Source organism: Nycticebus coucang, chromosome 24, assembly GCF_027406575.1.
Source record: "Nycticebus coucang isolate mNycCou1 chromosome 24, mNycCou1.pri, whole genome shotgun sequence".
In the NCBI taxonomy this organism is placed as follows: Eukaryota; Metazoa; Chordata; class Mammalia; order Primates; family Lorisidae; genus Nycticebus; species Nycticebus coucang.
In genome coordinates, this window is record NC_069803.1 from 18,428,825 (window position 1) to 18,455,772 (window position 26,948).

General features: G+C 35.1%; 1 protein-coding gene across 4 annotated transcripts in view; it reads left to right on the top strand.

Annotated features, from left to right (window-relative positions):
• Positions 1-26,948, top strand: part of MICU3 (mitochondrial calcium uptake family member 3) — a 97,159-nt gene that overhangs the window by 44,137 nt on the left and 26,074 nt on the right. Inside the window, exons 3-9 of one of the 4 annotated variants that reach the window (XM_053578732.1) lie at positions 4,207-4,275; positions 4,859-4,890; positions 9,541-9,619; positions 15,662-15,709; positions 19,182-19,264; positions 21,814-21,885; positions 25,225-25,263. In XM_053578732.1, the coding sequence (XP_053434707.1) occupies positions 4,207-4,275; positions 4,859-4,890; positions 9,541-9,619; positions 15,662-15,709; positions 19,182-19,264; positions 21,814-21,885; positions 25,225-25,263 (422 nt within the window). The remainder of the gene's footprint in view (positions 1-4,206; positions 4,276-4,858; positions 4,891-9,540; positions 9,620-15,661; positions 15,710-19,181; positions 19,265-21,813; positions 21,886-25,224; positions 25,264-26,948) is intronic. The other 3 variants (XM_053578733.1, XM_053578734.1, XM_053578735.1) reach the window with 3 other exon arrangements.

A 26,948-nucleotide genomic window follows, 5' to 3' on the forward strand; every position in this document is an offset into this window, starting at 1 on the left:
TCCTTAAAGAGAGCATAGGAAAAACACTGGAAGATACTGGCCTAGGGAAAGACTTTATGAAGAAGACTTCCATGGCAATTGCAGTAACAACCAAAATAAACAAATGGGACTTGATTAAACTGAAAAGCTTCTGTACAGCTAAGGAGACAACAACCAAAGCAAATAGACAACTTACACAATGGGAAAGGATATTTGCATGTTTTGAATCAGACAAAAGTTTAATAACTAGGATTTATAGAGAATCTAAATTAATCCACATGAAAAAAAGCTAATAATCACATATATCATTGGGGAAGAGAGATAAACAGAACCGTCTCTCAAGAAGACGAATGGCTAGCAAACATGAAAAAATGTTCATCATCCTTAATTATCAGAGAAATGCAAATCAAAACCACCCTGAGATATTATCTAACCCCGCTGAGAATGGCCCACATCACAAAGTCTTAAAGCTGCACATGCTGGTGTGGATGTGGAGAGAAGGGAACACTTTTACACTGCTGGTGGGACTGCAAACTAATACAACCTTTTTGGAAGAAGTATGGAAAAACCTCAAAGAACTCAAGCTAGACCTCCCATTTGATCCTGCAGTCCCATTATTGGGAATCTATCCAGAAAGAAAAGAAAACTTTTATCATAAGGACACTTGTACTAGACTGTTTATTGTAGCTCAATTTATGATCGCCAAAATGTGGAAACAGCCTAAATGCCGCCCAACCCAGGAATGGATTAGCAAGCTGAGGTACATGTATACCGTGGAATACTATTCAGCCATTCATAACTTTTTTTTAATGTATCTCTACTTATTTGTTAAACAAACCAACGCACACAGTTATTATAATTGAGGGTACTGGACACACTACTACCAATTTGTAGCAGTCAAGATAAGGTAAGCGTGACAGAAACAAATAACACCCAAGAATCCCAAATATATACATCTTTCCCTTCTGATCTTCAGTGGAAATAATCATCATCATTAAAAGCTAGTTTGCATAATATGCTTTTAATGATGATGATTATTTCCATTGGAGATCAGAAGAGATATCAGATCCTGTATATATTTGGGATTCCTCTGTGTATTGTTGGTAATTAATGCAATATGTATGGATGAAATTGCCTGGGGAAAGCAGTGTAATCTAAGAATAGAGATGAGACCTGCAGTCCCAGCACTCTGAGAGAGCAGGCAGAAGGATTTTTTGAATCCAGGAGTTCAGGACAAGCCTGGGCAACATGGACCATGTCTCTACACAGAATAAGTAAAGTTAACCAGGTGTGATGGTGCTTACCTGTACTACCAGCTGCTCAGAAGGCTGAGGCATGAGGATCACTTGAGCCCAGAAGTTTGTAGCTACAGTAAGCTATGATTACACTACCGTGCTCCAGTCTCAGGGAAAAAAAAAAAAAGTAACTTAATAATCAATATAAAAAAATCCACATTGTACCAAATCAATTAAGTAAAAATATATGGAATATGTATGCATCGATTTGTGGTAAGGGTCTTTTCTGTGGACTAAGAGAGATACAAAATCTGTATGTGTAAGAAATACGCAGGGTTAGAGGAGGAGGTAAAATACAGGAACAGCCACCACCAAAGTAGAATGTACTTATTTGGCGTATGGTAAGTATACAATAAATATTTTTTAAAGGAGGAGATTTCTGAGTGTATTAAATGGTGTTTTGTATCATATTCTCTAATAGTTTGTTAATCTTATATTTGAGGAATTGTTTGTTAAGTTATACTTTATAATTCCATATTTTGAAAATGTTTAGTTATTTTCTAGATGTTTTCCTAGAAAAGATTATGAAGAATTTTCCTTCATAATATATTCACTTTTTGGAAATATCTTTTTGTGGTAATTCTTCAGATGGATATTTCAAAGCTATACCTTGCAGTAAAAAAAAAAAGTTGTTATTATAAAATTTTGCACAGAACATTTTATAACCACAACTTTTTGAAACATTAAGAAGAACAATCAAAAAAGGTCAAGATATTTGTAAAAACTATTTTGAAAATATAGGGTTATAAAAAGAAGCATTTGTCTCAGAAAAGAAAAATGCTTCATGGACTGAATATTAAATCAGGTACATAAAAAGTAGTGTAATGAAATTAGACAGACTAGTCTTTAAACTTTGGTTTACTGACTTTGAAAAATTGAGATTACATTAGTTAATCTTCTGTTCCTTTTTATTTTTATTTTTTTTGGAGACAGAGTCTTAAGCTGTCACCTTGGGTAGAGTGCTGTGATGTCATAGCTCACAGCAAACTCCAACTCAGGGTTCAAGCAATCCTCTTGCCTCAATTTTTCTCACAGCAAACTCCAACTCAGGGTTCAAGCAATCCTCTTGCCTCAATTTTTCTATTTTTAGTAGAGAGGAGGTCTCGCTTTTTTTTTTTTTGCTCAGGCTTGTCTCGAACTCATGAGCTCAAGCAATCCACCCGCCTCGACCTCCGAGAGTGCTAGGATTACAGATGTGAGCCACCGCAACTGGCCATTGTTTCTTCATTTATAAAAACAATAACAGTCTCATGAAGGTTTTTTCACGCTTAAATGAATCAATTGTGCTTAGTATAGTATGTGATACATAGCAAATAAACATTTAATAAGCGTTGGTATATTTTATCATCATCATCATCATCTGAATTCATAACCATGATTTAAAAAAAATATTTGATATAATTTTATGGTGACATTCACTAGGATAAATGGTATGCTCTGTAAATATTTCCTTAATAATTATAGTTCCAGTAAATGTTAATTGGGTTATATATCTGATTGTTGGATATAATTTAGTTTTTGAAAACTAGAAAATTTCTTGTTTTATCTACTTAAACAGACCCAAAGAGGTAACTCTCTCTTATAGAAGTAAAATCAGTAGCTGATTACTTTCAGGTACCATCAAGAATTATTTTAATTTAGATTTTTGAAAATATATTGTTAAATATTTCAGAAATACAAAATATGTATTACAAATATAATGCACATTGACCTACAGCAGCGGTTCTGAACCTGTGGGTTGCAACCCCTTTGTAACAATGAAAATACATCCTACATATCAGATATTTACATGATTCGTAGCAATAGCAAAATTACAGTTATGAAGTAGCAATGAAAATAATTTTATGGTTGGGGGTCACCACAACATGAGGAACTGCACTAAAGGTTGTGGCATTAGGAGGCATTAGGAAGGTTGAGAACCACTGACCTACCACTGTAGAAATAAAATATTTCCAGTAAAATTGAAGTCCCTCTCCACCCAACTTATATTTATATACACAGTTACTTCATATGAAATAAGGAATTTAGAAAGTTAGAAAATCCTTTGAAGAACAATCTTAATGGCTCTTAGTCTTTATTAAAGCAGTTAATATTATTGAACATGGTGACATTTCCGGCAGAATGAATATGTCTTTTGTGAATAGTTCACCATGGAAATCTTATAAACCCTACAGAACTTGAGAGTGTGTCTAGCTTCCTCTTTAGATGAATAGTTTCTGAACATTGCACAAGAGTTTGCGCTTATGCTTTTGTACCATTTAGTTTTCTCTTTTTCTTATTATATTTCAAGAGCAACAAAATAATAAATTTAAATTGTTCTGTTGATTGTTGAAAGGAAAGTTTCTTTGCAAAATGAGTGTGTACAGTATCATAGTGAAGACTGCATGTTAAATTCATATCTAATCAAGTGATTCTACTTACTTGATTATACATTTGTATAAACTGTCTTGGGTAGATGATGGATGTTGTTGCTACATAGAGAAGAAATCTATCTTTAGAAACATATTTCTTCTCTTTTGATATTGAAATTAGTGTTTAGCCTAAAAAAGAGAAAGTTACATAGCTAAAAAATTGCTTTTTGTAATTTTGAATTTGGTATATTATACGGAAATTGTCTCATTACCATGTAGAAAAACAATAGGTTGTCATTATTATATTATAGTTAGCTGAAATAATATTTACCAGTTTCCTAATGCAACTGTGTCATAGGATTTACACACACATAAACCTGGACATGATTTTTTTTTTATGCAGTTTTTTTTGGCCAGGGCCGGGTTTGAACCCGCCACCTCCGGTATATGGGACCGGTGCCCTACTCCTTTTAGCCACAGGCACTGCCCAACCTGGAGATAATTTTTAGGCAGGCATTAGATATTTACAGTACTCAAATCTTAGCAATCTTGACTGCATGTTTGTCCCAATATTATAACAGTATTTGAGATCTTCGGGGATGTGCGGAAGAATCAGAAAAAGGAAGTGATCCAAGATACTTCACTCAACTGTAAGACTGCTGTTCCAGAGATGGTCTTCTACATGTTTCCTATAATTATTCAGTTATAGGGAAGAAGAAGGAAGCACAGGACAGGAATTTCCCTCTTTACCTGCCCTCCCTTTCATCTCCTTTTCTCTTTGCCCCCATCCTTCTCCTTCACTCGAAGGAGACCTGACCTATGAATTATATTATAGCAAAGATCGTGAGCAACAACTTAAAACGGTAATTTCTGTTGGTTAATATTATTTGATATTATAGTAATGAATGTTTGTAAACATCACTATCTGTGCTTTAAAGACAATAGGATGTTTAATGTGCTGTAAATTAACTTTCTTGGTAAATCCAGAAAGCCCCAAATTAAGATATTATGCTTTTGGAAAAGTGTTTCCTGATCCATTGATATTTATACTAAGCAGTATATGGTATATAAAACAAATAGATAACATAAATAATCCAACTCTAAGGTTAGAAAAACTTTGCCTTTTGTACATAAAAGTTTGGTAATGAGTTATAGTTCTAGATGGTTAGTCAATACGAATATATGTTACATGAAGTATTTATTATCTTACTATTTTATGTTTGTTTGTTTTAGTTGCTAAAACATGGAAGTCGCTTTCCAAACAGGTAAGTTAAAGCTCTTGGCATACATATGCATGCATATGCACAAATTTTATATGTTTATGCAAGGGTATATACATAAAATTTTAATATATATATGTTTATAATTTTTTATTGCAAATTAAATCACATCAAGGTGACTTTATCCTCCAGGTTGTCAAAAGCTGAAATGGTAGAGAATTCTAAAGATGGGTGAAGATGTAGAAAAATGGTAAATCTCATGTGCAAATGTAAATTGGGATGCCCACATTGAAAAACGATTTGGTTGTCTACTAAAATTGAGGATACACATACTCACACCCTATACCTAGCAGTTCCCTGCCTGGGTTTAAATTCTGGAACATTGCGCACACATCCACCGTGAAGTTAAACATGGATGTATTCTGTGATGCCAACATTTTATCCCTTTGTATGTATCTAGAGAAACTCTTGCATGTATGCAGGAGTTCATAACAATGTGTTATAAATTATATATATATTGGCAAAAAAACCTAATTCACCAGTAGTAGACAATAAATAAATGTTGATACATATTCGTATACTAAATAATATACAGTAATGAAAACAAATGCATTACAGCAGCGCTTTAACTAGATTGAATCTCAGAAACTTAATGTAAACAAAATACATAATTTAAAAAAAGTATAATCTATTTACAAAAATAGAGGAGACCTGACCTATGAATTATATTATAGCAAATAAAGCCATGGAAAACTGGGGAAATAAAGCCATGTTTAAAGATATATTCTTAGGTGGGGAAACTAAGGAATGATTAACATAAAGTTCAAGATAGTATTCACTTTATAGATGGAAGGAATATTGTCAGTAATCAGCTCAGAGAAGCTTTGAAGTACTGGTAATTTTCTATTTTTTAAATTAACTATTCCTAACTTTAAATTGTACATATATTCCTTTCATATGCTTATATGTATGGTAAACTTAACTATTAAAAAAAAAAAAGAATACTTGGAATCTAGGGAACTTCCTTAGTTAAAAGGAATCCTCCAAAAGCCTACAGCAAATGTCAAAGTAAATTAAATATTGATAGATATAATCCATATAAATGATTTTTGTGTCATATTTTTAAGATACAGAGTTGCAATTCAAAACTGTTATAAACAATTCCTTTGTAGCCATTAAAATTAAAATGAATATTTGACAGGAAAACATGCCTGTGATATATTAAGAGTAAGTTACAAAATAATGTGTAGGAATGAGTTAACATTTGCAACAATAATAAAAATACTATGTAAATATGCCTAGCTAAGGAATCAGACTAAACTCAGCCTGAACAAGAGCAAGACCCTGTCTCTAAAAAATAGCCAGGCACGGTGGCAAGTGCCTGTAGTCCCAACTACCTAGGAGGGTGAGGCAAGAGGATCACTTGTGCCCAAGAGTTTGAGGTTGCTGTGAGCTGTGACACCATAGCACTCTCCAAGGGTGACAAAATGAGATTCTGTCTCAAAAAAAAAAAAGAATTGGACTAAGCACATGTTAAACAAAACAAATTTGGTTTAAAACTGAAGTTTGTAATCCCTGGATTACAATTAGTTGTTACACGTATTTTCTGTACTTACTAATTTTCCTATAATACATGTTAACTGCATAATTTTTTAAAATTACACTCCTTTAGAGAAATTGTATAAACCCCTTAAAAGGGCACTGTAATTCTAGGAAACTGAATTTAATCCAATAAACACCTGTTTTGTATCTCCTTGCAATACTATAATATAATTCTGAAACTAACCACCTGAAGTTAATGTCAGATTCCACAGACCTGAGGGCGCAGTGCCCAGCAGACTACCCTCTTTTCACATGCTTACCACAAGTTTGGGAGAGCTCAACTGCTGTCTACAAATCTGGAAGGTTCCCACAGCTCCCCTCAGGTTTAATAATTTGCTAGAATCACCAGAACTCGGGAAAATGCCGAAGTTTTAACTATGGTTTTATTGTAAAGGATGCAGATTAACACTAGCTAGTTGAAGAGACAGGTTGAGATCTAGGAGGGTCCTGAACGCAGAGCTTCCATGCCCTCTCCGTGTGGAGTCAGCGTCCCAGCCTCCTGGTACATCAGTGTGTTCACCACCCTAAGAGCTCTACTGAGCTTGGTGTCCAGAATGTTTACTGGGGTTTCCATAAGCATTTCTGGCCATGCTGTTGAACTCATTCTCTAGCCCCTCTCCTTTCCCGAGAGGTCAGGCTTGCTCACATCCCCAGTCTAATCGTAACTTTCTTTCTGGTGACCAGTCCCCATCCTGAGTCATCTCCTTAGCATAAACTCAGATGTGATATAAGGATTTAGAGTCTCTTTTCCAGGAACCAGAGACAAAGGTCAGTCAAATTCTTTATTATATAGAATTATATTCTTTATTATAGAATAATTCTATAATATAAATGCTTTATTATATAGAATTATATTCTTTATTAAATTTCTTATTATATATAAGAAAACAAGGTAGGCACTGGGAATGGGGAGAGATCCCCAACATGAGTGGAAATATAAAGATTTTAATACATTTTTTAAAGTCCTTAAGAAAGTCGACGGAAAAGACAAAGAAGATCCATGTGTTGATTGAATGATCTAGACCAGGATAAACTATTGATAGGTTATTATTAAAACAAACAGCATGGAGCTAGTAAGGATCTGGCTTTGCTGTTTACTAGCTGTGTTGCTTTGGGTAGGGTGCTTATCCACTTAAGTCTCAGTAAAATACGCATAATGAGGATCGTTTTTAGAATTATTAATAGGTGAAATGTTGTATGGGCCCATTGGCAAGTATGTAGAGGGCAGTCAATAAAATCAAACAGCAATTTGAAGTCTATGTTCTTAACTGAACATTTAGGTTCAAATGAAGAAAAAATTTTAAATTAGCTATGATTTTTCAGTCTTAAACTCTAGCTGAGTTTAAGCTTAGGACAGATGAGATTAGAAGACGTGGAAACAGTTTTAATGGGGAAAGATGAAGTTAATGTTTATACAGTTACAACAGAGATGGTATAAATTAAGCTATATAGAATGTATTCAACATTTTTTATTAAATCTGTTACTCTAACAAAAATGAGTTTCTCTTGTCCGAACTGTAACTATACCAGCTTTTCTTGGCTGTTTATTCTTGTGTCATCGCTGCCCTGATCAGCTACTGCTGACACCCAGTGGCGTCTGTTACTTGCAGTGCACACACAACACCAGGAAGGAGATGAACGTGAGAACACCAGATGGGCTTCAGGGAGCCCAGAAATGCCCCCGAAGTGCTGCCCCTGCCTTTGGCATCCAGGGAATTCTTTATTTTCCTGCTACTGAGCTTTGCAATTTGAAAACACAATGGTTTGTAACTGTCATAGGGCATTTTTAGCTATAGGTGCAGCAGAAGGGTTTGTGCGAAATGCTCCTCCCACTTGAACTGCACGAAAATCTTTCGGAGCTCTTGTCAGAAATGCAAATGTGGTTCCTAGGTCTGGGAGTAGTAGAAGTGTTTCTATGTTTATTAATGTGTTACGGAGCAGACAAATTTTTTAATTTCAAATTATTTCTACTCTTCTCACCAGATCATTTAATCATTTTTCTTCACAATTAACCCAATTATGGTTTTCACTTAGTTTTTTAACAGAATACATACAGTGAATTCAAAATTGATCAAGTGTATGATCAATGATTTAAATGTTTAAATTCTCCAGTAGTTTCCCACCAGCAGTGATAGTTTGATTGAAAAGTGGGGAGGGGGCGGCGCCTGTGGCTCAGTGAGTAGGCCGCCGGCCCCATATGCTGAGGGTGGCGGGTTCAAACCCAGCCCCGGCCAAACTGCAACCAAAAAATAGCCGGGTGTTGTGGCGGGCGCCTGTAGTCCCAGCTACTTGGGAGGCTGAGGCAAGAGAATCGCGTAAGCCTGAGAGTTAGAGGTTGCTGTGAGCTGTGTGACGCCACGGCACTCTACCGAGGGCGGTACAGTGAGACTCTGTCTCTACAAAAAAAAAAAAAAAAGTAAGAAAAAGTGGGGAGAATGAAACAGCAATTGAAGTCTATGTTCTTAACTGAACATTTAAGTTAAAATTAGGAAAAAATTTGAAACAGTGGCTACAATAACTCAGTACCCATCTTTCCCACTTCATCTAACGTCATCATTCTTTGTCACCGTTGAAATATTCCTCATCTCTTTCTAACAATCTTTTGTTCCTTCCTTCCTCTGTGTAACTCCTCCTAAGTCCAAAAGTGCTACAAAGAAGAACTTTTTATGATGTAAAGCCAGATGGTCCTCTCTGACCTTGACTAGGAAATCCACCTTTTCATCATGCTTCCACAAACCTATCCCTTTACAGGGGATTTAAATTCTGTCCAGAATTTAAACTTACTGTTTCATCTTAATTTGGTTTTCTTATATGAGTATGTACACTTCCAGTTATTAAATTCATCTGAAATTCTGAGTAGCTCCAATTGAGTTTAATGTATCATCTTCATCATTTATTTTGTGTTTGGACTGTGGACAAATCCTGGGTTTTCTGTTTGAATGAACCACAGGCATAAAATAGGATAAATACTGCCAGATTTCAGGTCTTTTAAATGGAGAAATTTTTTTTTCATGGGCATTTAAATCTTTTTTAATCGACTTTATAAATAAGTGGTTTACCTGTTACTCAGTAGTGTAAATCTTTCTATCATAGGAATTGAATCAGATGCTCTCAGAAACACCACCAGTTTGGAAAGGATCATCAAAGCTATTTCGAAATCTTAAAGAAAGAGGTAAATTAACCTTAGTACTTGTGTGCTTTCATATTGATGCTGTATTATTTACACATGTGTATGCCTATTTTGTCAGATCTAAGAGAGATTTAAAATCATATGTTGTATGCATAGAGGAAAAACTGAAAAGAAAAACAGAATATTAATGTGTCTAGGTATAATGTTGTTCCTGGGTAGTTAAACTGTGGTTTTTAATGTTATTTCTTTTATATATTATCTGTGTCTTTGAAATTATTTACAACAAAATGAACTTTTAGGTTTTAAAAAATTGCTTTTTAACCATATTGGAAAGAATGTATTGCAATTACCCATAGAAAGCATTGTGCAAAAATGCCTGGTCTCTAAGTGTCTAGTTTTCTTCCTTCCATTTTGTTTCCAGGGAATTATAGATATTCCTGAACATAATCCATGTGAAAAACTTTCTGGATGCAAGTTTGGCAGCTGAATTCGAACATACTTCTTTTAAAGACAACCCTCACTACAAAACTGTTCTGTTTCAAATTCCTGTTATCAATATCCATATATCTAAGTTGATTCATTCATGTATTTTCTTTTTTTTCCCTTTAGAGACAGTGTCTCACTCTATCACCCTTGGTAGAGTGCTGTGGCGTCACAGCTCTCAGCAACCTCCAGCTCTTGGGCTCAGGCGATTCTCCTGCCTCAGCCTCCCGAGTAGCTGGGACTACAGGCGCCCGCCACAACGCCTGGCTATTTTTTGGTTGCAGTTTGGCCGGGGCTGGGTTTGAACCCACCACCCTCGGTATATGGGTCTGGTGCCCTACTCACTGAGCCACAGGCGCCGCCCTATAATGAATTTTAATCTCATGAGAAAATACAAATTGGATTGAATACAGTCTAAGAAAAATAAATGCATCAAAGAAAGCAGCTCCTTTTAGTGGAGAGGCAGGTTTAATCTGGAAGTTGCTGTCACTCGTTCCGCAGTCCTCACCTTACAAGTGCGCATTTGCCGCTTTTTCCCCCACGGGAGAGCATTTATTCCATGCCAGCAGAACTATGTGCAGTCTCTGTCCTGTCTCTGTCCTGCCTCACATGGCAGCCACTGCCCGGATGTGCTTGTAGGTATTTGAAATGTGGCTGATGTAACCAAAGAACTAATTTGTAGTTTTATTTAATTTTAGTTATTTTAAATTTAGCTCCATTACATCTGGCAAACTATACCATTTGGACAGTTCAGATCAGTATCACTCTGATTAGTTTATCAGTGTGATCCGTGATCTCAGTATCATTCTGATTAGTTTATCAGGGTGATCCATGATCTGAGGAAGTTTTAGAAACATTAGTTTAGGGGAAGCAGAGAGTACAGAGAGCCGTGACTCCCCATCCCTATCCCTTCTCTCCCCCTTTTCCCCCCAGAATTAACCACTTTTTATTTTGATAAAATTGTTCTCAGTGTGTGTTTATAAGTTGATTCAGTTACACAAGCAGTGTAGGAATACAGTGTCTTTTTAACAAAAAAGCCCATTATATAATGAAGTTAGAGTCCTTGAACTTTGACTTCTCTGTTTGTATTTATTTCTCTCCCTCCAGTAAAGAACTAACGTGAGTTTAAGGAGCAGTCTTCTAGAAATTACAAACGTACATCCATGTAAAGTCTGTGATGTGGTCTTGGGACTACATTTGTCTTCAAATCTTTTTTCTTTTTTTTTTTTTAAAGGGGGCTCATTTATTGTTACTGTTCCAAATGTACAAAAAAAAATTAGATAATAACCCCCTAACTTACCCCTGAACATTTTTCCCAACATAGATAATTTTCCCCAAACCCACAAACATAAATTGGTTCTGGTATTTTCATAAACAGGGCAGCTAAGAAATAGTTTAGAGAAAAACTGAACAGGATTCAGATTATATACACTCTGTCCTCTCAGCCATGAGAGGTAATAATCCCATTTGGGTCTTAGTCCTCCCCAGTGGTCTTCCATCTGTGGTGGAAGAATCCTTTCACAAAGTGGTGTGTTTGGCTGCTTCTTTACAGATCCTCCTCTGCCTTCTTCTTCTTCTTGGGTTTTTCTTCTTGAATTACAGGGGTATATGTAGCTTCTTGCTTTAGATAGCTAATAAAATCATTCAATTCTCGGCCACCCTCATGTTTCTTTGGATTTCGCTTCTGGTTGGCTGGAGAGAAGTAGATGGTGGGAAAACCTCTGACTTCATGTGGAGAAGGCACATCGCTGGCTGTGGTGTCCATCTTGGCTATGACAATATTTGGGTCTTTGCTGAGCTTCCGTCCTAGTTCAGATCTTTTTCCAGCCAACATATTTTGAAAATATCCACATTGATAATATTGAGCCACTTTATTTTATCTTGATTCACAGTGTATGTGCCTACAGATTTATTTATTCTTTCTCTTATTGTTGAATATTTACTTTGCATAATTTTTTTTTGGTTTTAGGATTTGACATTTTTTAATACAGCAAATGAAATGCAATTATAATTGAAAGTAGTCCACATTAAAGTTTGTCAATACCAATATAAAAGCAAATGTTTTCCTACACAAGTCTGTATGTAAGTGATGCATTTTTTTTTATTGTTTCAGCTTCATTAAGGGTACAAAGAATTAGGTTACATTGTTTGCATTTGTTAGGTAAAGTCCTTCTTATAGCTGTGTCCTGCCCCCAAAAGGTGTGCCATACACCATGACCTCCCATCCCCCTTCCTTATCCCCTTGCCCCCACATCTTACCTTGAATTGATTTGAGTTTTTCACTTACTTGGGTATGTATTAGATTGTCTACTGTATTTGTATTAGAATTGGATACATTGGATTCTTGCTTCCATTCTTGTGATACTTTAGTGAGAAGAATGTGTTCCAACTCTATCCAAGTTAATACAAAAGATGTAAAGTCTCCATCTTTTCTAATGGCTGAGTAGTATTCTATGGTGTACATATATCATAGCTTGTTAATCTATTCTTGAGTTGGTGGTCATTTAGATTGTTTCTACAATTTGGAGATTGTAAATTGAGCTGCAGTAAACAGTCTAGAGCAAATGTCCTTATGATAAAAGGATTTTTTTCCTTCTGGGTAGATGCCTAGTGATGGGATTGCAGGATCAAATGGGAGGTCTAGCTTGAGTGCTTTGAGGGTTCTCTGTACTTCCTTCCAAAAGGTTGTATTAGTTTGCAGTCCCACCAGCAGTCTCTCCACATCCACGCCAGCATCTGTAGCTTTGAGGCTTTGTGATGTGGGCCATTCTCAGTGGGGTTAGATGGTATCTCAGGGTCATTTTGATTTGCATTTCTCTTTTGATCAGGGACATGAGCTTTTTTTTTTTTTAATGTTTGTTAGCCATTCGTCTGTCTTCATCAGAGAAGGTTCTGTTCATATCTTTTGCCCAGTGGTAGATGGGATTGTTTACTCTTTTATTGTTTATTAATTTGAGCTCTCTATAGATTCTAGTTTTAATGAACCCTCTGTGGGATTCATACCCTGCAAATGTCTTTTCCCTTTCTGAAGGTCATCTTTTTGCTTTACTTGTTGTGTCCTTAGCTGTGCAGAAACTTTTCAGCTTAATTAAGTCTCATTTGTTAATTTTTACTGTTGTTGCAATGGCCACTGAAGTCTGTCATAAAATCTTTCCTCAGTCCAACACCGTCAAGAGTTTTCTTCTAAGATTTTTATCATTTTGTATCTTAGATTTAAATCTTTTATCCATCTTGAGTCAGTTTTTGTAAGTGGTGAAAGATGTGGGTCCAGTTTCAGTCTTTTACATGTGGTTATCCATCCAGTTCTCTGAGCACCTGCTTTTTTTTTTTTTAAATTAAATAGCCCAGAAATTTTAAAATTAAATCTTTAGAGCTAATGAAGATTAATTTTAAAGTGAAGATGCTGATCTGTTTAAATTATTACCCAGCAATAAAATGTTATAGTTTTCTGAAAAATTGATATGCAACATTTATGAAAACACATATTATGTAGACTTAATTTTTTTTTTTTTTTTTTGCAGTTTTTGGCCGGGTCTGAGTTTGGACCCGCCACCTCTGGCATATGGGGCTGGCGCCCTACTCCATTGAGCCACAGACACTACCCATGTAGACTTAATTTTAATAGTTAACCATAATCTATTATGACATAGGAATTATGCAATGTAATACTTTTAATGAATGTTCCTTAAATATTTTTTTAAATTAAATTTTCAGAAGAAACATAGTTGGTGGCATTTTTCTCATCCTCAGTTTCCTTTTTTTTTTCTCTTATCCTGTTTCTAAAGACCACCTACTATTACTGTATGCTGAGCATTTATTTTTATTTAAATTTTTTATCTTGGGTAGCCATAAATCAGAGAGTTAGTCTTATAGGTTTCCATTTTTGTAATTGGAAAGCATTAGCAATCTGCAGTTCATCTTCAGCAGTATTTTCTCTTAAATGGTATCATGGGTTTCCCTTCCCTGTTGCGCCACCTCGGTAATAATGTAGCTCAGTAACAATGTAGCTCAGTAACAGTACAGCTCAGTAACAGTGCAGCTCAGTAACAGTGCAGCTCAGTAACAGTGCAGCTCAGTAACAGTGCAGCTCAGTAACAGTACAGCTCAGTAACAGTACAGCTCAGTAACAGTGCAGCTCAGTAACAGTGTAGCCTACTACAGTAATCACGATTAGGACTCTCACCATGAAGTAATCCTTCTCTTGAGGGAAGTCTTGAGTTAGCTATCAAATAGAGGATGCGTAGCAGTTGCTAGAATTCTTTGTACCAACCAGCCTCTCTTGGGAATTCCACCAGGACAATAGAAGGACAGCCAGCAGACAGGATTGTAGAGACAGCAAGTCCATTTCCTCATCCCATTTCTTTTTCCTCCTGCATTTATGCCCTTCTTAAGAGATCCCTATGGAATCTACGTTTGCATCTTTCTATCCATCCACCATTCCAGAATCTTTCTCCCATGACATTCATGGCAACCAACCAGAACTATCTGCCTGGAGGTCACAATATTCTAGTATAAACAAAAGAAGGGAGTGGATGCTTTCAGGGCCTCCTGGGTAGTCCCTTCAAGTCTCTGACAAACTGCCAGGCAGTGACTCTTGTATCTTTGTTTTGTAACAAAGAGGGCAGCCTCAGAGAACATCAGATAACATGGAGTTTAGGAGTTCTTAAATCCTTTTAGCAAACGTCAGAACTATCTGATATTTAGGTAAGTATTATAGAAACTGATTCCTGATTTTAATTTTCTTACTATCTACTGGGAAGTTCAGTTAAACCCTTAATTCTAGTCTGGGGTATAATATTCCAGAAGCCAGAACTCAAGTAACAGAATCTATATTTTTATTTACTCTAAACAAGCTCCTTTTATAGTTTGTAATTCTGGGGTTACAGAGAACTCAGGATGCAATATACAGAAAGCATAAGCCACTTAATTAAAATTACAGCTTCTTAGAGTACATTTAAAAGACTCATTGTTTGTCAAGAATAATTTGAAAGCAAAACAGTGGTAACAATAGAGTTTTATTTTTAAATACAATAGAAAAACCAAACTTCTAGGCAAGAATGTCTAAGTGTTTATTCAAGTGTTACTAAAAAGTAATGAAGCAGTTTACAGTGTTAACTATTTCTTATCTTTTTATTTATGTTATCAAATTACATTAAAACATTACATTAAAAACTAGCAACAAGTTTAAAAGTTAAAGGTATAAGTAAACATTATGGTTTTTCTCTTTTGCCAATGTACTTGAGAGCATCAATGAGAATTTTGTGTGGGTTTCTGCAGAGGCATGTAGAACAATTAAAGTAAAATTTATTTTGCTGCTGCTTTTGCTGTGAATTTATAGTAATCGTTAGTCTCATTTAAAACAATATTTAGGAGCTCTTCTACAATTTGAACTTTACCTTGGAAGTGTGAATATTGTAACCTAAGAATTTGTACCCTCATTAATTTGAAATAAAAATTAAAAAATAAAACAATATTTAGCATCTGCTTTAAATCTGTAAGCTCTTTATTCATGATGTTTATTGCTATTAGAATAATATTTTACTTTTACATACATAAAGTAGTATTTTGTATGTAACATAACTGATACTATTTTTCTTCTAGGTGTGATTTCTTACACAGAATATCTTTTTCTTTTATGTATTTTAACAAGTAAGTATACTCCTTAAATGTATTTCTGGATAGAGTTTATTTTTTTAATCAGAATCTTAGAAAATAGTTCTTTCCTAAATTGTCTTCCTGTTCAAAATCACTTTAGGTATATTCATGAACTAAATTTCATGTTTGAATGCCATAGAAAAATTCTAAGTATTGTATCAGCAAGAATTAAAAACATAAATATTATGGCTTATGGTATAATAATAAAATGCTGATACATTATAAATTTAATATTATATATCCCATGGTTTTAATCTACATAAGACTCAAAAAATCAACACATGTCATGCTTTGTAAATTTCCTACTACCCTCGTTTGAATCACATTTCTGCAAGACTAGCATGAGAGGATGCGTCTCCTAACTGGTGAGTCCCTCAGAATCCCCTCAACCTGCTGCTCTGTGGTACTCCCCCTGTTCTCCTCTCAGAATCCCCAACACCTGCCGCTCTGCAGTCCTCCCCCTGTTCTCCTCTCAGAATCCCCTCCACCTGCCGCTCTGCAGTCCTCCTCCTGTTCTCCTCTCAGAATCCCCTCCACCTGCCGCTCTGAGGTCCTCCCCCTGTTCTCCTCTCAGAATCCCCTCCACCTGCCGCTCTGCGGTCCTCCCCCTGTTCTCTCAGAATCCCCTCCACCTGCCGCTCTGCGGTCCTCCCCCTGTTCTCCTCTCAGAATCCCCTCCACCTGCCGCTCTGCGGTCCTCCCCCTGTTCTCCTCTCAGAATCCCCTCCACCTGCCGCTCTGCGGTCCTCCCCCTGTTCTCCTCTCAGAATCCCCTCCACCTGCCGCTCTGCGGTCCTCCCCCTGTTCTCCTCTCAGAATCCCCTCCACCTGCCGCTCTGCGGTCCTCCCCCTGTTCTCCTCTCAGAATCCCCTCCACCTGCCGCTCTGCGGTCCTCCCCCTGTTCTCCTCTCACGTGCAGCAGTTCTCACCATGTCTGTGCAGGGTTTACTAAAGTTTTCTGTTAAATTTCTCTGCATTTAATGGAGGGAAGTCTATGTTACAGCTCACTGTGCTCCAGCCACCTGGCTTGTATGTTTCTTGAATTGCAACTTCAGGGATTTGTACTTTCTGTTCCTTTTGCCATCAGAACTTTTCCTCAAGATCCTCAGGATAATAAACATCATTCAGGTTTCCTGTCACTTGTGAAGGCTTAGAGAATCCTTCCTTGGCTGTCCTCTATAAAATATCATACAACAGCTCCTTCTCCCATCTGTCCCTTCTTACCCCTTTGCTATGTTTCGTTTTCTTCATGGCATTTAAACTATTTGGAAGTATTATTGGCATACATGCTCTTGTTTGTATTCCCAAGCTAGAAGGCAAGGTTCATAATAGCAAAGATTGCACCTTTTTGTTCTTTTTTGAGTCACGAACAGTGTCTTGTACACAGTACCTTCTCCAAACATAGTCGGTGAATGTATGAAAAAATGTTGCTAGTAGACTATCCAGTTGTGGGGATTTGTGATGTATGGAAATAAGAACATCAATAAAACTGTCATTAGAAACAGAACTTAAAATACCTTGTACTTCTGTGATTAGAAAATTCATACCACTGTGTTATTCTTAGTAACTTTATATGAATAATGTTACATTGAATTCTAGTATAGTAAATTGGAAGGGGGGTATGTATGTGTGCATGTGCATGTATGTTTCAAAAATTGTCTTTTCTTTTTCTTGTGGTTTTTGTCTTTGGACTTAAAATGAAATTATTAATAAAATGTTAGTGCTGAACGACAGTAAATATCACACAGTTAGTAATAGAGCTGCCTGAGGTTGATACAGTCTGGAAAGCCACAGTAATGACACAAGTCCAGGCAATGATGAATTCTGCCACGAGAATCAAATTGGGCACCAAGGAGCGTCTCAAAAACTTGTTGGAAAGTTGACTTGTCAGCCAAAACGATGAATGCAAAATTGGAAGTTAGGAGTACCTAAACCCCAAGAGTGATGGTGAGAGTGCAAACAAATAGTGCTGGTTAGGAAAGCCACCGGCTGAGAGGGGAACAGGGATGTGGTTTAAGATGTAGGAAAAACATAAATATAGTGGTTTTTCCTTTCTATGGAAAGGTTAGGATCTTTGGGTGCTGTGAAACATCTTTTGGAGTTCAGGACTCATCTATAGAAGCTTCTAAGGAATTTGAATTGAAAAATTATCAGATGTTGTTTTGATTTAAACTAAGAAAAATGTGATAAGAAGAATCTTAGAAAATAGTTCTTTCCTAAATTCTCTTACTGTTCAATCCCTGCTGAGGTTATGAAGCCCAGCAGGACGTGGGCTACATAGTCTCTGCCACCATCTGTGAGTGTCTCCTCTTTACCTTTGATTATTTAACTGTGGTTTTTTCCCTTCCAAACAGTAATAGTGAGGACTTCATTTCCCTGTGTATTTTCAAGATCCTTTTAAGGCTTACAAGTTGCTTATCACGAATGGTATAAATTTGTATTTGTTTCAAGAAATAAATGGTAATGAGAGTTAAGTTTAAGATCCTAAAATACACGCAAGAAGTGAGCTTGCATGAAGGACTGGTTTCCATTTCTTTTATTTTCAGAGACTGCTATTACTGGTGAAGAAAGTAGGGCTGTCTGCTTCTCTAGCCAGGGTCAAAATTTCACACCAGGGGGTAGCAAGTGTACCTATGAAGGGGTCCCTTTTTAAATAGTTTGCAAGTCCTCTCAAAAGAAAAGGTCCAATGTTTTGAGAAAGACATGTCCACTGAGTTCCTTTTTGAAGGACGCTTTCAAGTTTTCTTCTGTTGAAATTTTCTCCTTCATGCTCTAAAAGTAAAAGAGGGAAGAGATTGAACCTCATTATAAGGTTCATAAAATTAAAACAGTTCATAGTATGTCAAAGTCTGTCTTTCTCAGTAAAGCAGTTGCTCTCTGTATTTTGAGGAAATTAGAAATTACGTATTCAAGCCTCTTTTATTTTTTATTTCTGTTTTGAAGCCTCTGGAAGTTGCAACATTAATATGTAATCTCTTATGCTTGACATTTATTTTCATAGTTGTTTCAGTTATAATTTTCTCAAGAATTGGGTCTTACCCGTGTGTCATATTTTAACTTCTTTCCCTGTTACTCTAATAGAACATACTGTAAATATTTCAAATGTGATGAGTTGATATTTTTCTTTTAAACAAACTGAATTTGCATAAGAAAGAGAAGTGCTTATTTTTAGAAGAAAAGTTGTCAAATTTTTCTTTCAGTGCCATGCAACAAGTATCACACAAGTACTTTTAAAGCATATTATCCTTTGATTAGTAAGTGTGCTAATGTATGAAGCAGAAATGTGTGTATTTTTATATCACTTTTATTTAATAAAACATGTTGCTTTAAATTTCTTGGTTAAAGAAAGTTTTTGTACCGAAGATGAATAACTGTTTATATCTGATATAGGTTTTGTGCTTTAAAATATACTGTATAAAATTCCAGTATTTTGTGAATACTTTTTCTGCTCTTTGTTTCTGGCAGAACCACATGCAGGGTTTAGAATAGCTTTCAACATGTTTGACACTGATGGCAATGAGATGGTGGATAAAAAAGAGTTTCTGGTGGTATGTATATTATATGCTGCATTACATAATAAGCAAATACTGCTTACTTTTTGGCTTATTGGGAAAACTATAGAGGAAAGAGTGAAAAATGCATGCTTTTATTTGATAAAGAAATATACTATTCATGTATTTTGAATAATATTTACGATATGAAATATTTACATCATTCAGTGTGTGAGAATGATTATAGTTGCTTGTACATTACTTAGAAATTTGAAATGTTCGTGTATCAGCTATTTTCTCTATTGGGTAAATAGCAGGAAATTCTGAGATGATATATGCCCAGTTAACACTCAGTCCCCATGATATCAGCCACCCAGTCACAAATCCACCGTAGGAACTTCTCTTCCTTCTCAATATAGGATTCATGATTTTTCTTTTTTTTTTACTTTTTTTCTTTTACTGCCCGGTATTCATTCTCATCTCCACGTCTTCATTCCTTTCTCCTTTCTTTAACTAAAGGATGATAGTCCTGAGGTATTTCTCCTTGGCTCTTTCTCACCTGACTGGTCCGGCCTGGGGGCTGTTCCGACAGTGTCTTCTGGTGTCCACTGATTTTCCCACACACACCCTTCCAGAATTTTTCTCTTCTTTTTTTTTTTTACACCCATGTATCTGTGGTATTACGCTTGTTCTTCTTTTCCTCTGAAGTAGAAATTCATGTTAGTTCATCCCACAGAGTACCAAGGGGTGCCCTCAGCTTTTATCTTCACCTCTGTGTTTACCTGGGCTCCCCGAGTGAAAGAAAAGGGGAGAGATGGCACAGAAACAGACATCATTATTTTGTACTTTTCTTCTGTAACATAGCTATTAAAAAGCCCTTAGAAAATCTCTTTAAAATTTTCATATTTGCTTCAGAAGCTGAAATACTGAAGAAACCTGTAACATTCTTTTCTGTAGTAGGAAAAAGAAGTGATAAAAATCCTCATCAAAAACTAATTAGTATCCCTTCAGAGGGAAGCAAGCAGACTCATTACTTGCACTTATGAAAAAGCTTAAACTTATATCCACAAAAACCCTTGCCCTTGTTGCAGCCATCGGAGCTGGAACCTTCAGGATGGTAGGGAGGTGGGAGTTTTCAGTTTGGTTACAATAGACAAAGCTGTGGTCCTACCATCCTAAAATGGACAAGTTTAGTTTCATGTAGTTTTGTTATGATGCTCTACAACCATATTTTAGGAATTTTCATGATCCTGGGGAGTTCATTGTTTTTGTTTGTATAACTTGCATAGCAATCTCAGTTCTTCATTTTATTTTATGTAGCAATATTTTAAAGCAAATAAAATACATTACTTCCTAAGATACAGAATAATATTTACAAATGTACTTGTATATGCAGTAGACTAACTTCGGAGCTCAGTCCCGTGGAAGTCGCCTGTGTGAATGCCTTTTGTTTATCATCTCTTTGTGGAATTCGGAGGTAAAAACATCCACCAGAAGTCCTGTTTGTTTCTGCTTCCTGCTCTCACGAGAGCTGCTCTTGCTCTGAAGCTGCGTTCTGCTCTTTTCAGTTGTACTGCTGTCTCATACGTGGTATTTTTGTTGTTGTTGTTTGCAAAGAATTCCTGAAAGCAGAAGGTGGAGATGACCAAGTTATTTGTAGAAGTCTAAAATCTGTGTTCTCTTGCCTGTTTATAAAGTGATTATTAACAATTCTTTTCATTAAAACTGTGGAAATAATTTTATGTGATAATAAAGTTATTTGTATGTTGTGGTCCAGGCAGTCCCCGGGTTATGAATGAGATAGGTTCCGTAGGTTTGTTCTTAAGTTGAATATTTAAGTAAGTTGGGACAGGTACACTTACCTATTATCTGTCATCACCCAAGTTCATAAGTGTGAGTTATACCTAAGTCAGATGTTTGTAACTCGGGGATTGCATGTATATTTTTAAATATTATTATATATCTTAGGAGACAAACTATTTTATTTGACTTTAAACTATTGTTATATAAAATTAAATGAAGAGTTGAGATAGTGTCTAAGTTTAGAAACAAAAGCAATGAACTCTCCAGGAAACTAATACAGAGGCAGGCTTAGGCTTCTCTTAAGAAAATTATGGGATTTTAAAGAGGAAAAATACTATTTATAATAGTAGCTAACTTTTATTGAGAACTTACTGTATGACAGGCAATGTGCTAAATAATTACTTGTCATCCAATGCATGTTTACTCCACAATACATTCCTGTGAGGTAGGGAATTACCTCCATGTTCCAGATACGGAGAAAAGCCTTGGATAATTAGAGTGAGTAACTTGCCCTAGGAGTTACCCCTGCAGAGTCATGGCTCATCTCTTTTTATGTCTTTGTATCTTAGCGATTAAGTAGAACCCAAGCATTAAGTACATTTAACCTCACTGTGGATTACCAGGACCAAAGGATGTATTTTCTTGGGAAAAAACTGAAGTCAGAAAATTTATCTCTGGCAGTTTAAATATTTTTAGTGGATAAATCTTAACTGTTCTTTGTGGAGTATTGCTAGTACTTGATGGTAGTTACATGCCCAGGAACTTTTGTTTGGTATTTGATTCCTGATTGATTTCTTTGTTAGCTTCAGGAGATATTCAGGAAAAAAAATGAGAAGAGAGAAACGAAAGGAGATGAAGAAAAGCGAGCTTTGCTGGTAAGAAAACTTAATAGTGGGTTCAAGCGGGTTTTCTAGGTAAGAATTATTTTATTCATGTTGAGAAACAGTAATTAAAGTTTGCAGCTTTGGAGTTGTTCCTTTCTTGAAAACTTTAGAAAGTTCTCATGTAGAAAAATCACTTCAGTATTTATATGCATCAATATCAATATTTATGTTAAATATTGATATTAAATATCTGTATCCATAGTCACACTCATTAAATCATTTTCATCCATATTGTTATCTGTGAGATTTGAAGGGTATATCATGTGATAGATTAATACAGATCATTATCCATGTAAAAATTTAAAGGTGAATTGCAAAGATTTAATAATGTGAGTAAATTTAGTGGTGGTAAAACAGCATGACTGTTGAAGCAAATACAAGCAAGTGGTATTTTGTTTTCATTCTTAAAAATATATACATAATAGATTGTTCTTCCGAGATGAATATTTCCATCTTATTCTGAGCTGAGAGTTACTAAGTAACATTTCCTTCCACTTCCTACCAGTTCAATTTTTGTTTGTCCCAAGCATTTGAGCCTGACCATGGGCCAGGTTCCCACAATAAAAACAGCAGGTACTCAGACCTGACTGTCATACACCGTATTAGGTACTTAGCATGCATTTCCTCATTTAATTTACCCCCAAATTTTCTTATCTCTAAGTATAGATGAGGAAAAGCTAAGTATCTTGTCCAAACTTACATACCTGTTAAATGGCAAAGCCAAAGAGTTGAACCCATTTCTGAAAACTGCACTTTTATCTACTATACCGTATTTCTTCATCTGGTACTTATGTACCAGAAAACGTAGTGAGTTTTGTTGGTTTGTAAGTGATGATTGTTCCTTTTGCAAATTAGTGGCCCCGTGCAGTACTTTGCTTGCTCTCCATGGAATTCAAATAATTCGGAGAATTGTAACCTTTTTTATTCTTTGTAGGTGTATTCTAACATGGATTGTCTGTAACTGGTAGTACCATATTTAATCTGAATGTATTTATTTATTAAGTATGTATTTATACTTAGTTGTATAAAAGCACATAATCAGAATTATATTGCTTCATAGGATATTTGAGTATGATATAATTATCGGTAGTTCAACTTCCCCCAATATACTGTTGACGAAGCTTATGGAAGATAGTCTTAAAAAAATCAAAGAGCTGATTATAATTTAGCCAAGTATTAAAAGGGGAATTAGTAGTTTTCTATTTAATTCAGGTCTCATGATTTTTAAATCGTAACTAATAAATTCTATGAATAGCCCCATAAGTGCAGCTGTTTATATTATGAACAAGACTAGAGAATTAACAAGTGATTATTAACAAGACTTAGAAATGGAATGCCTTCTTAAATTTTAGTTCCTGTGGATAATATACTGAAAGAGTAAATAGGTATTTTAATTTTGATAGATTACATCTCACAGACTACAATCCAGTAGGCAAGTTTTTAATAAAATATCATGTCAGGAGGTTGAATTATGTTAATAAATCTTATTCATAACATGATAGAGTAGGTAGTATTTCATTGAATAGAAATTTAATTGTTTTGTTTATTTATACTACTTCCCGAGAGGACTTACGGATCTTTCAGTAAAAAATATGACACTATTTTAGTCATTACCATTTATTAAAATACATCCATCAAGTTACAAAGGGAAGGAGGAAAGGGAAAAATAATAGCAGACAACGTAGTTTGGGAAAATCTGCAGTGTTAGCACAAAACTTGGTTCTGAGCTTATTGCAGCCAAGGTAAAGGAAATTAATATTGATTTAATGTAAATATTTCATACTAGTGTTATAGTAAAACTTCATTAACTTGAATTAATTAGGGGAAGTCTATCTGAATTACAAGATCTGAATTACACCAAAATCCCCTAAATTTTATTATTTTATATACATATGGGTCAATGAAGCACTCCCTAGCAAACATATGGGGGAAAGATACTTGTTTTAAAGAACAGTAAAAATAGTTTCTAAGTAATGGATAATTTGTTTATATGTTAAAATATACTTAATGAAAGTCATTGATCTCCACAGGTAGGTACCTCAGAGGTATTTACCTTTATAAATAATTTATTTAATTAGTATAATTTTTTTAAATAGTGTTCCTGAAATCTCACTTATATAATTTAGCTATGAGAACTATTCCTTAAAGAAATTCAGAAATAATCTTTAGTACAGCCTCTAGACTAACAGCCCTCTGCAATAATATAGCTCTCTTATTACTGCTTAACAATAATAATAATTAGTGTTAACTTATTAATAGTCACATTTAATATAAGTCTGAACTGAGATTTTATTTTATATCACTTTAGTTATACAAGGTGGTGCTGTCAGGGTGATAGAAAAGGCGATATGATTCTACATATTCTTAGGATATTTTGATAGAATTAAAGCAATTAAAATTTAACTTAATGTGAAAATATATGGATTTATATAAGAGAGACACAGCATAGGCTCAAGAGGCAGATTTGGGGGATTGGAATATTAGCCCAGCCACTCATTATTTGGGTGACCTCGAATGGTAGCCTTAAGCCCTGTGTACCTCAGTTTTTTTCATTTGTACAGTGAGGGTATTGGGGTACTGATCACATGTGACTTAAAGGGTTAAAACACATGGCCACTTAATAGTATATAAAATATAATAAACATTCAAAAAGGTTGGCTAATAGTGAAGCTTAAAGTTCTCCTTAAATTAGTAGAACCAGATAGCTACTTTAAACTGAATACTAACATCCCCAAATCAAGATTAAGTCAAAACTAAATTTAAAAATACTTGCTGAAATAAAACTGTGTTTCAGAAGAAAAGGAGGAAATGAACATAATATTTCTTGGGACATTTATTATGTTCTAATCTGTGCTATGTTCATTATAAATGTTACTCCTGTTCAGTCTTCCTTACAGTCTGCCAGGTAAGTACAGTGTCTGTTCTGCAGATGAGAGAGCTGACCTGCTTCACGTTGCAGTGCTAGTAACAGCAGACAGGGTTCCCGAGCAAGTTCTCAGGCCATTTCCACTGTCACGCCGCTGCATGTAGAACTGCTGAAGCATGTCTAAATAAAACTGCTTATGTAAGAGGAACTGTTGTGCTCAACACAGTAGTTCTATTGGGTTAAAGGAGCACAGATTCATGTAATGTTTGATTATATGAGATTTTAAAACTTTGCTACTCATCTTTAACATTTATCCCACTTGTGTGTGCTCTGTATAGAATGAAGCATAATGATTGGCCCTTCCTAATTGATTATTTTGTCATCTTTTTCTTTTTTTTCTTTTGCTATACTTGGGTTCATTCTGAAATCTGACACTTCATTTGGCCCTTTGTGCTCTATGTCAGCGTCTTCAACTTTATGGATACCACTCTCCTACTAATAGTGTATGTACAATACTTTCAATGTTCTCTATGTGTATAGTCCTCACCTGCTATACTTGACAGTGTTACTTCTTTATATAAAGTTTTGTCTGCTATTTAGAGGGCTTTGGACATTATTGGCTACAATAGGTGTAATGAAGCCAAAATTTTATATTTTATTTCTAGATTTATGAAAAGGCTAAAATATGTGGAGCAATTGTATATTTAACTTTAGATTAAAATAAGGAAAAGGTGAGTGACCAACAACTACCAATAAATGTGGTAGAATAATCTAAATGTTGTAATTTTTAGCAGTATTTGAAGGTGTGTGTAAATTACAGCGCAGATTCTCAGGCTGTGCTCCTGCAGAACAAGGTATTTTAAGAACTGGTTGTTCCTCTGATACATAATCTTTGCTCAGTTCTAATAAACAAGTATATTAATGGATAGACTTTTCTTAAGTTTCAGTATTTCTTATAAATTTTTTCTAAAAATTGTTGGAAAAAATTGTTTTGTTATTGCCTGCCTCCTTCCTTTGGTCTATACGAACATCTGATGTAAGCTGCTACTTGATATGTTTAATATTATCAGTGTATCATGTTATTTATCAGAGAGGATTATGGTTTTCAGACTTTTCTCCTCGTGGAAAAATAGAGAATTTCTATGGATAAACTTTTAAATGTACATTTCTTTTTACCTTGAGCTTTCTACCTTGTTTTGTCCTTGAAAAGTCAGAATTTATTGGTTAGCCCAGCTACTAAATACCTAAGAACAAGCCATCACCATTTGAATATATAAACAAGAGCAGTTCATTTAATTTCCCCAAGGATACTTCAGTGATTTAAGATCAAATTATAGAAATTCCACCTTAGAAGGCCTTAAATTCAGGATGACTGATTTAATTTTATCCTGCCAAAAGTGTTCTAGTTTGTAGTGTACAAGTCTAAGAGTATCCGTTTGTTGCTTTCTGTATTGGCTAGTTAGTCAAAATTCCAAACTGTGAAAGCTAGCTCTTACTGTAGATTCAGCATAAAGTAAACCCAATATACTGGGTGGCCATAAAGTTTATGCACGATTTTAAATTGCACACGAACTTTATGGCCAACTGTATTTTGCCAAGTCTATGGAATATACTGAGAATGGGTTGGAAAGCAAAGCAAGTCCATGAGACTCATTTAACTAATTGTTTTGATCTCTTACAAGTTACGTTAATTTTTTTCTGTAAAATGTACTACTGTTTTTCCATTAAATAAATTATATCATTTTCTTAAAAATTTTAACAGATTCCTGTTAATCATTTTAAAATTTGTAAGATAAAATTCTCACAGATTATCATGCCATAAGCCCCATGAAACTTAATGTTAATGCTTATGATTTTATGATTATTTTTCTAATCTAATATGTCATCATTGTATGAGCCATTTTTCTGTGACAGTTTTTATTTCCCTTAATCTCATAAATAGTTTTCATATAGGATCATTATATGTTTCTTAAAAAACATATCTCGGAGTAACATTGTTAAAAGGAAATAGACCCTAATATTTTTCTAGTTTAAACTACGAATACAAATTGCAGTCACTTATGCATTAAGAGAATAATATTGAGAAGCAGATTTGAATTGCTTATTTTATTTATATTATGCTTCTTTATTTAATAGGAAAGTAAATTTATGATTTTAAATTTTATCGTGGTAATCTATATTTTCCTTT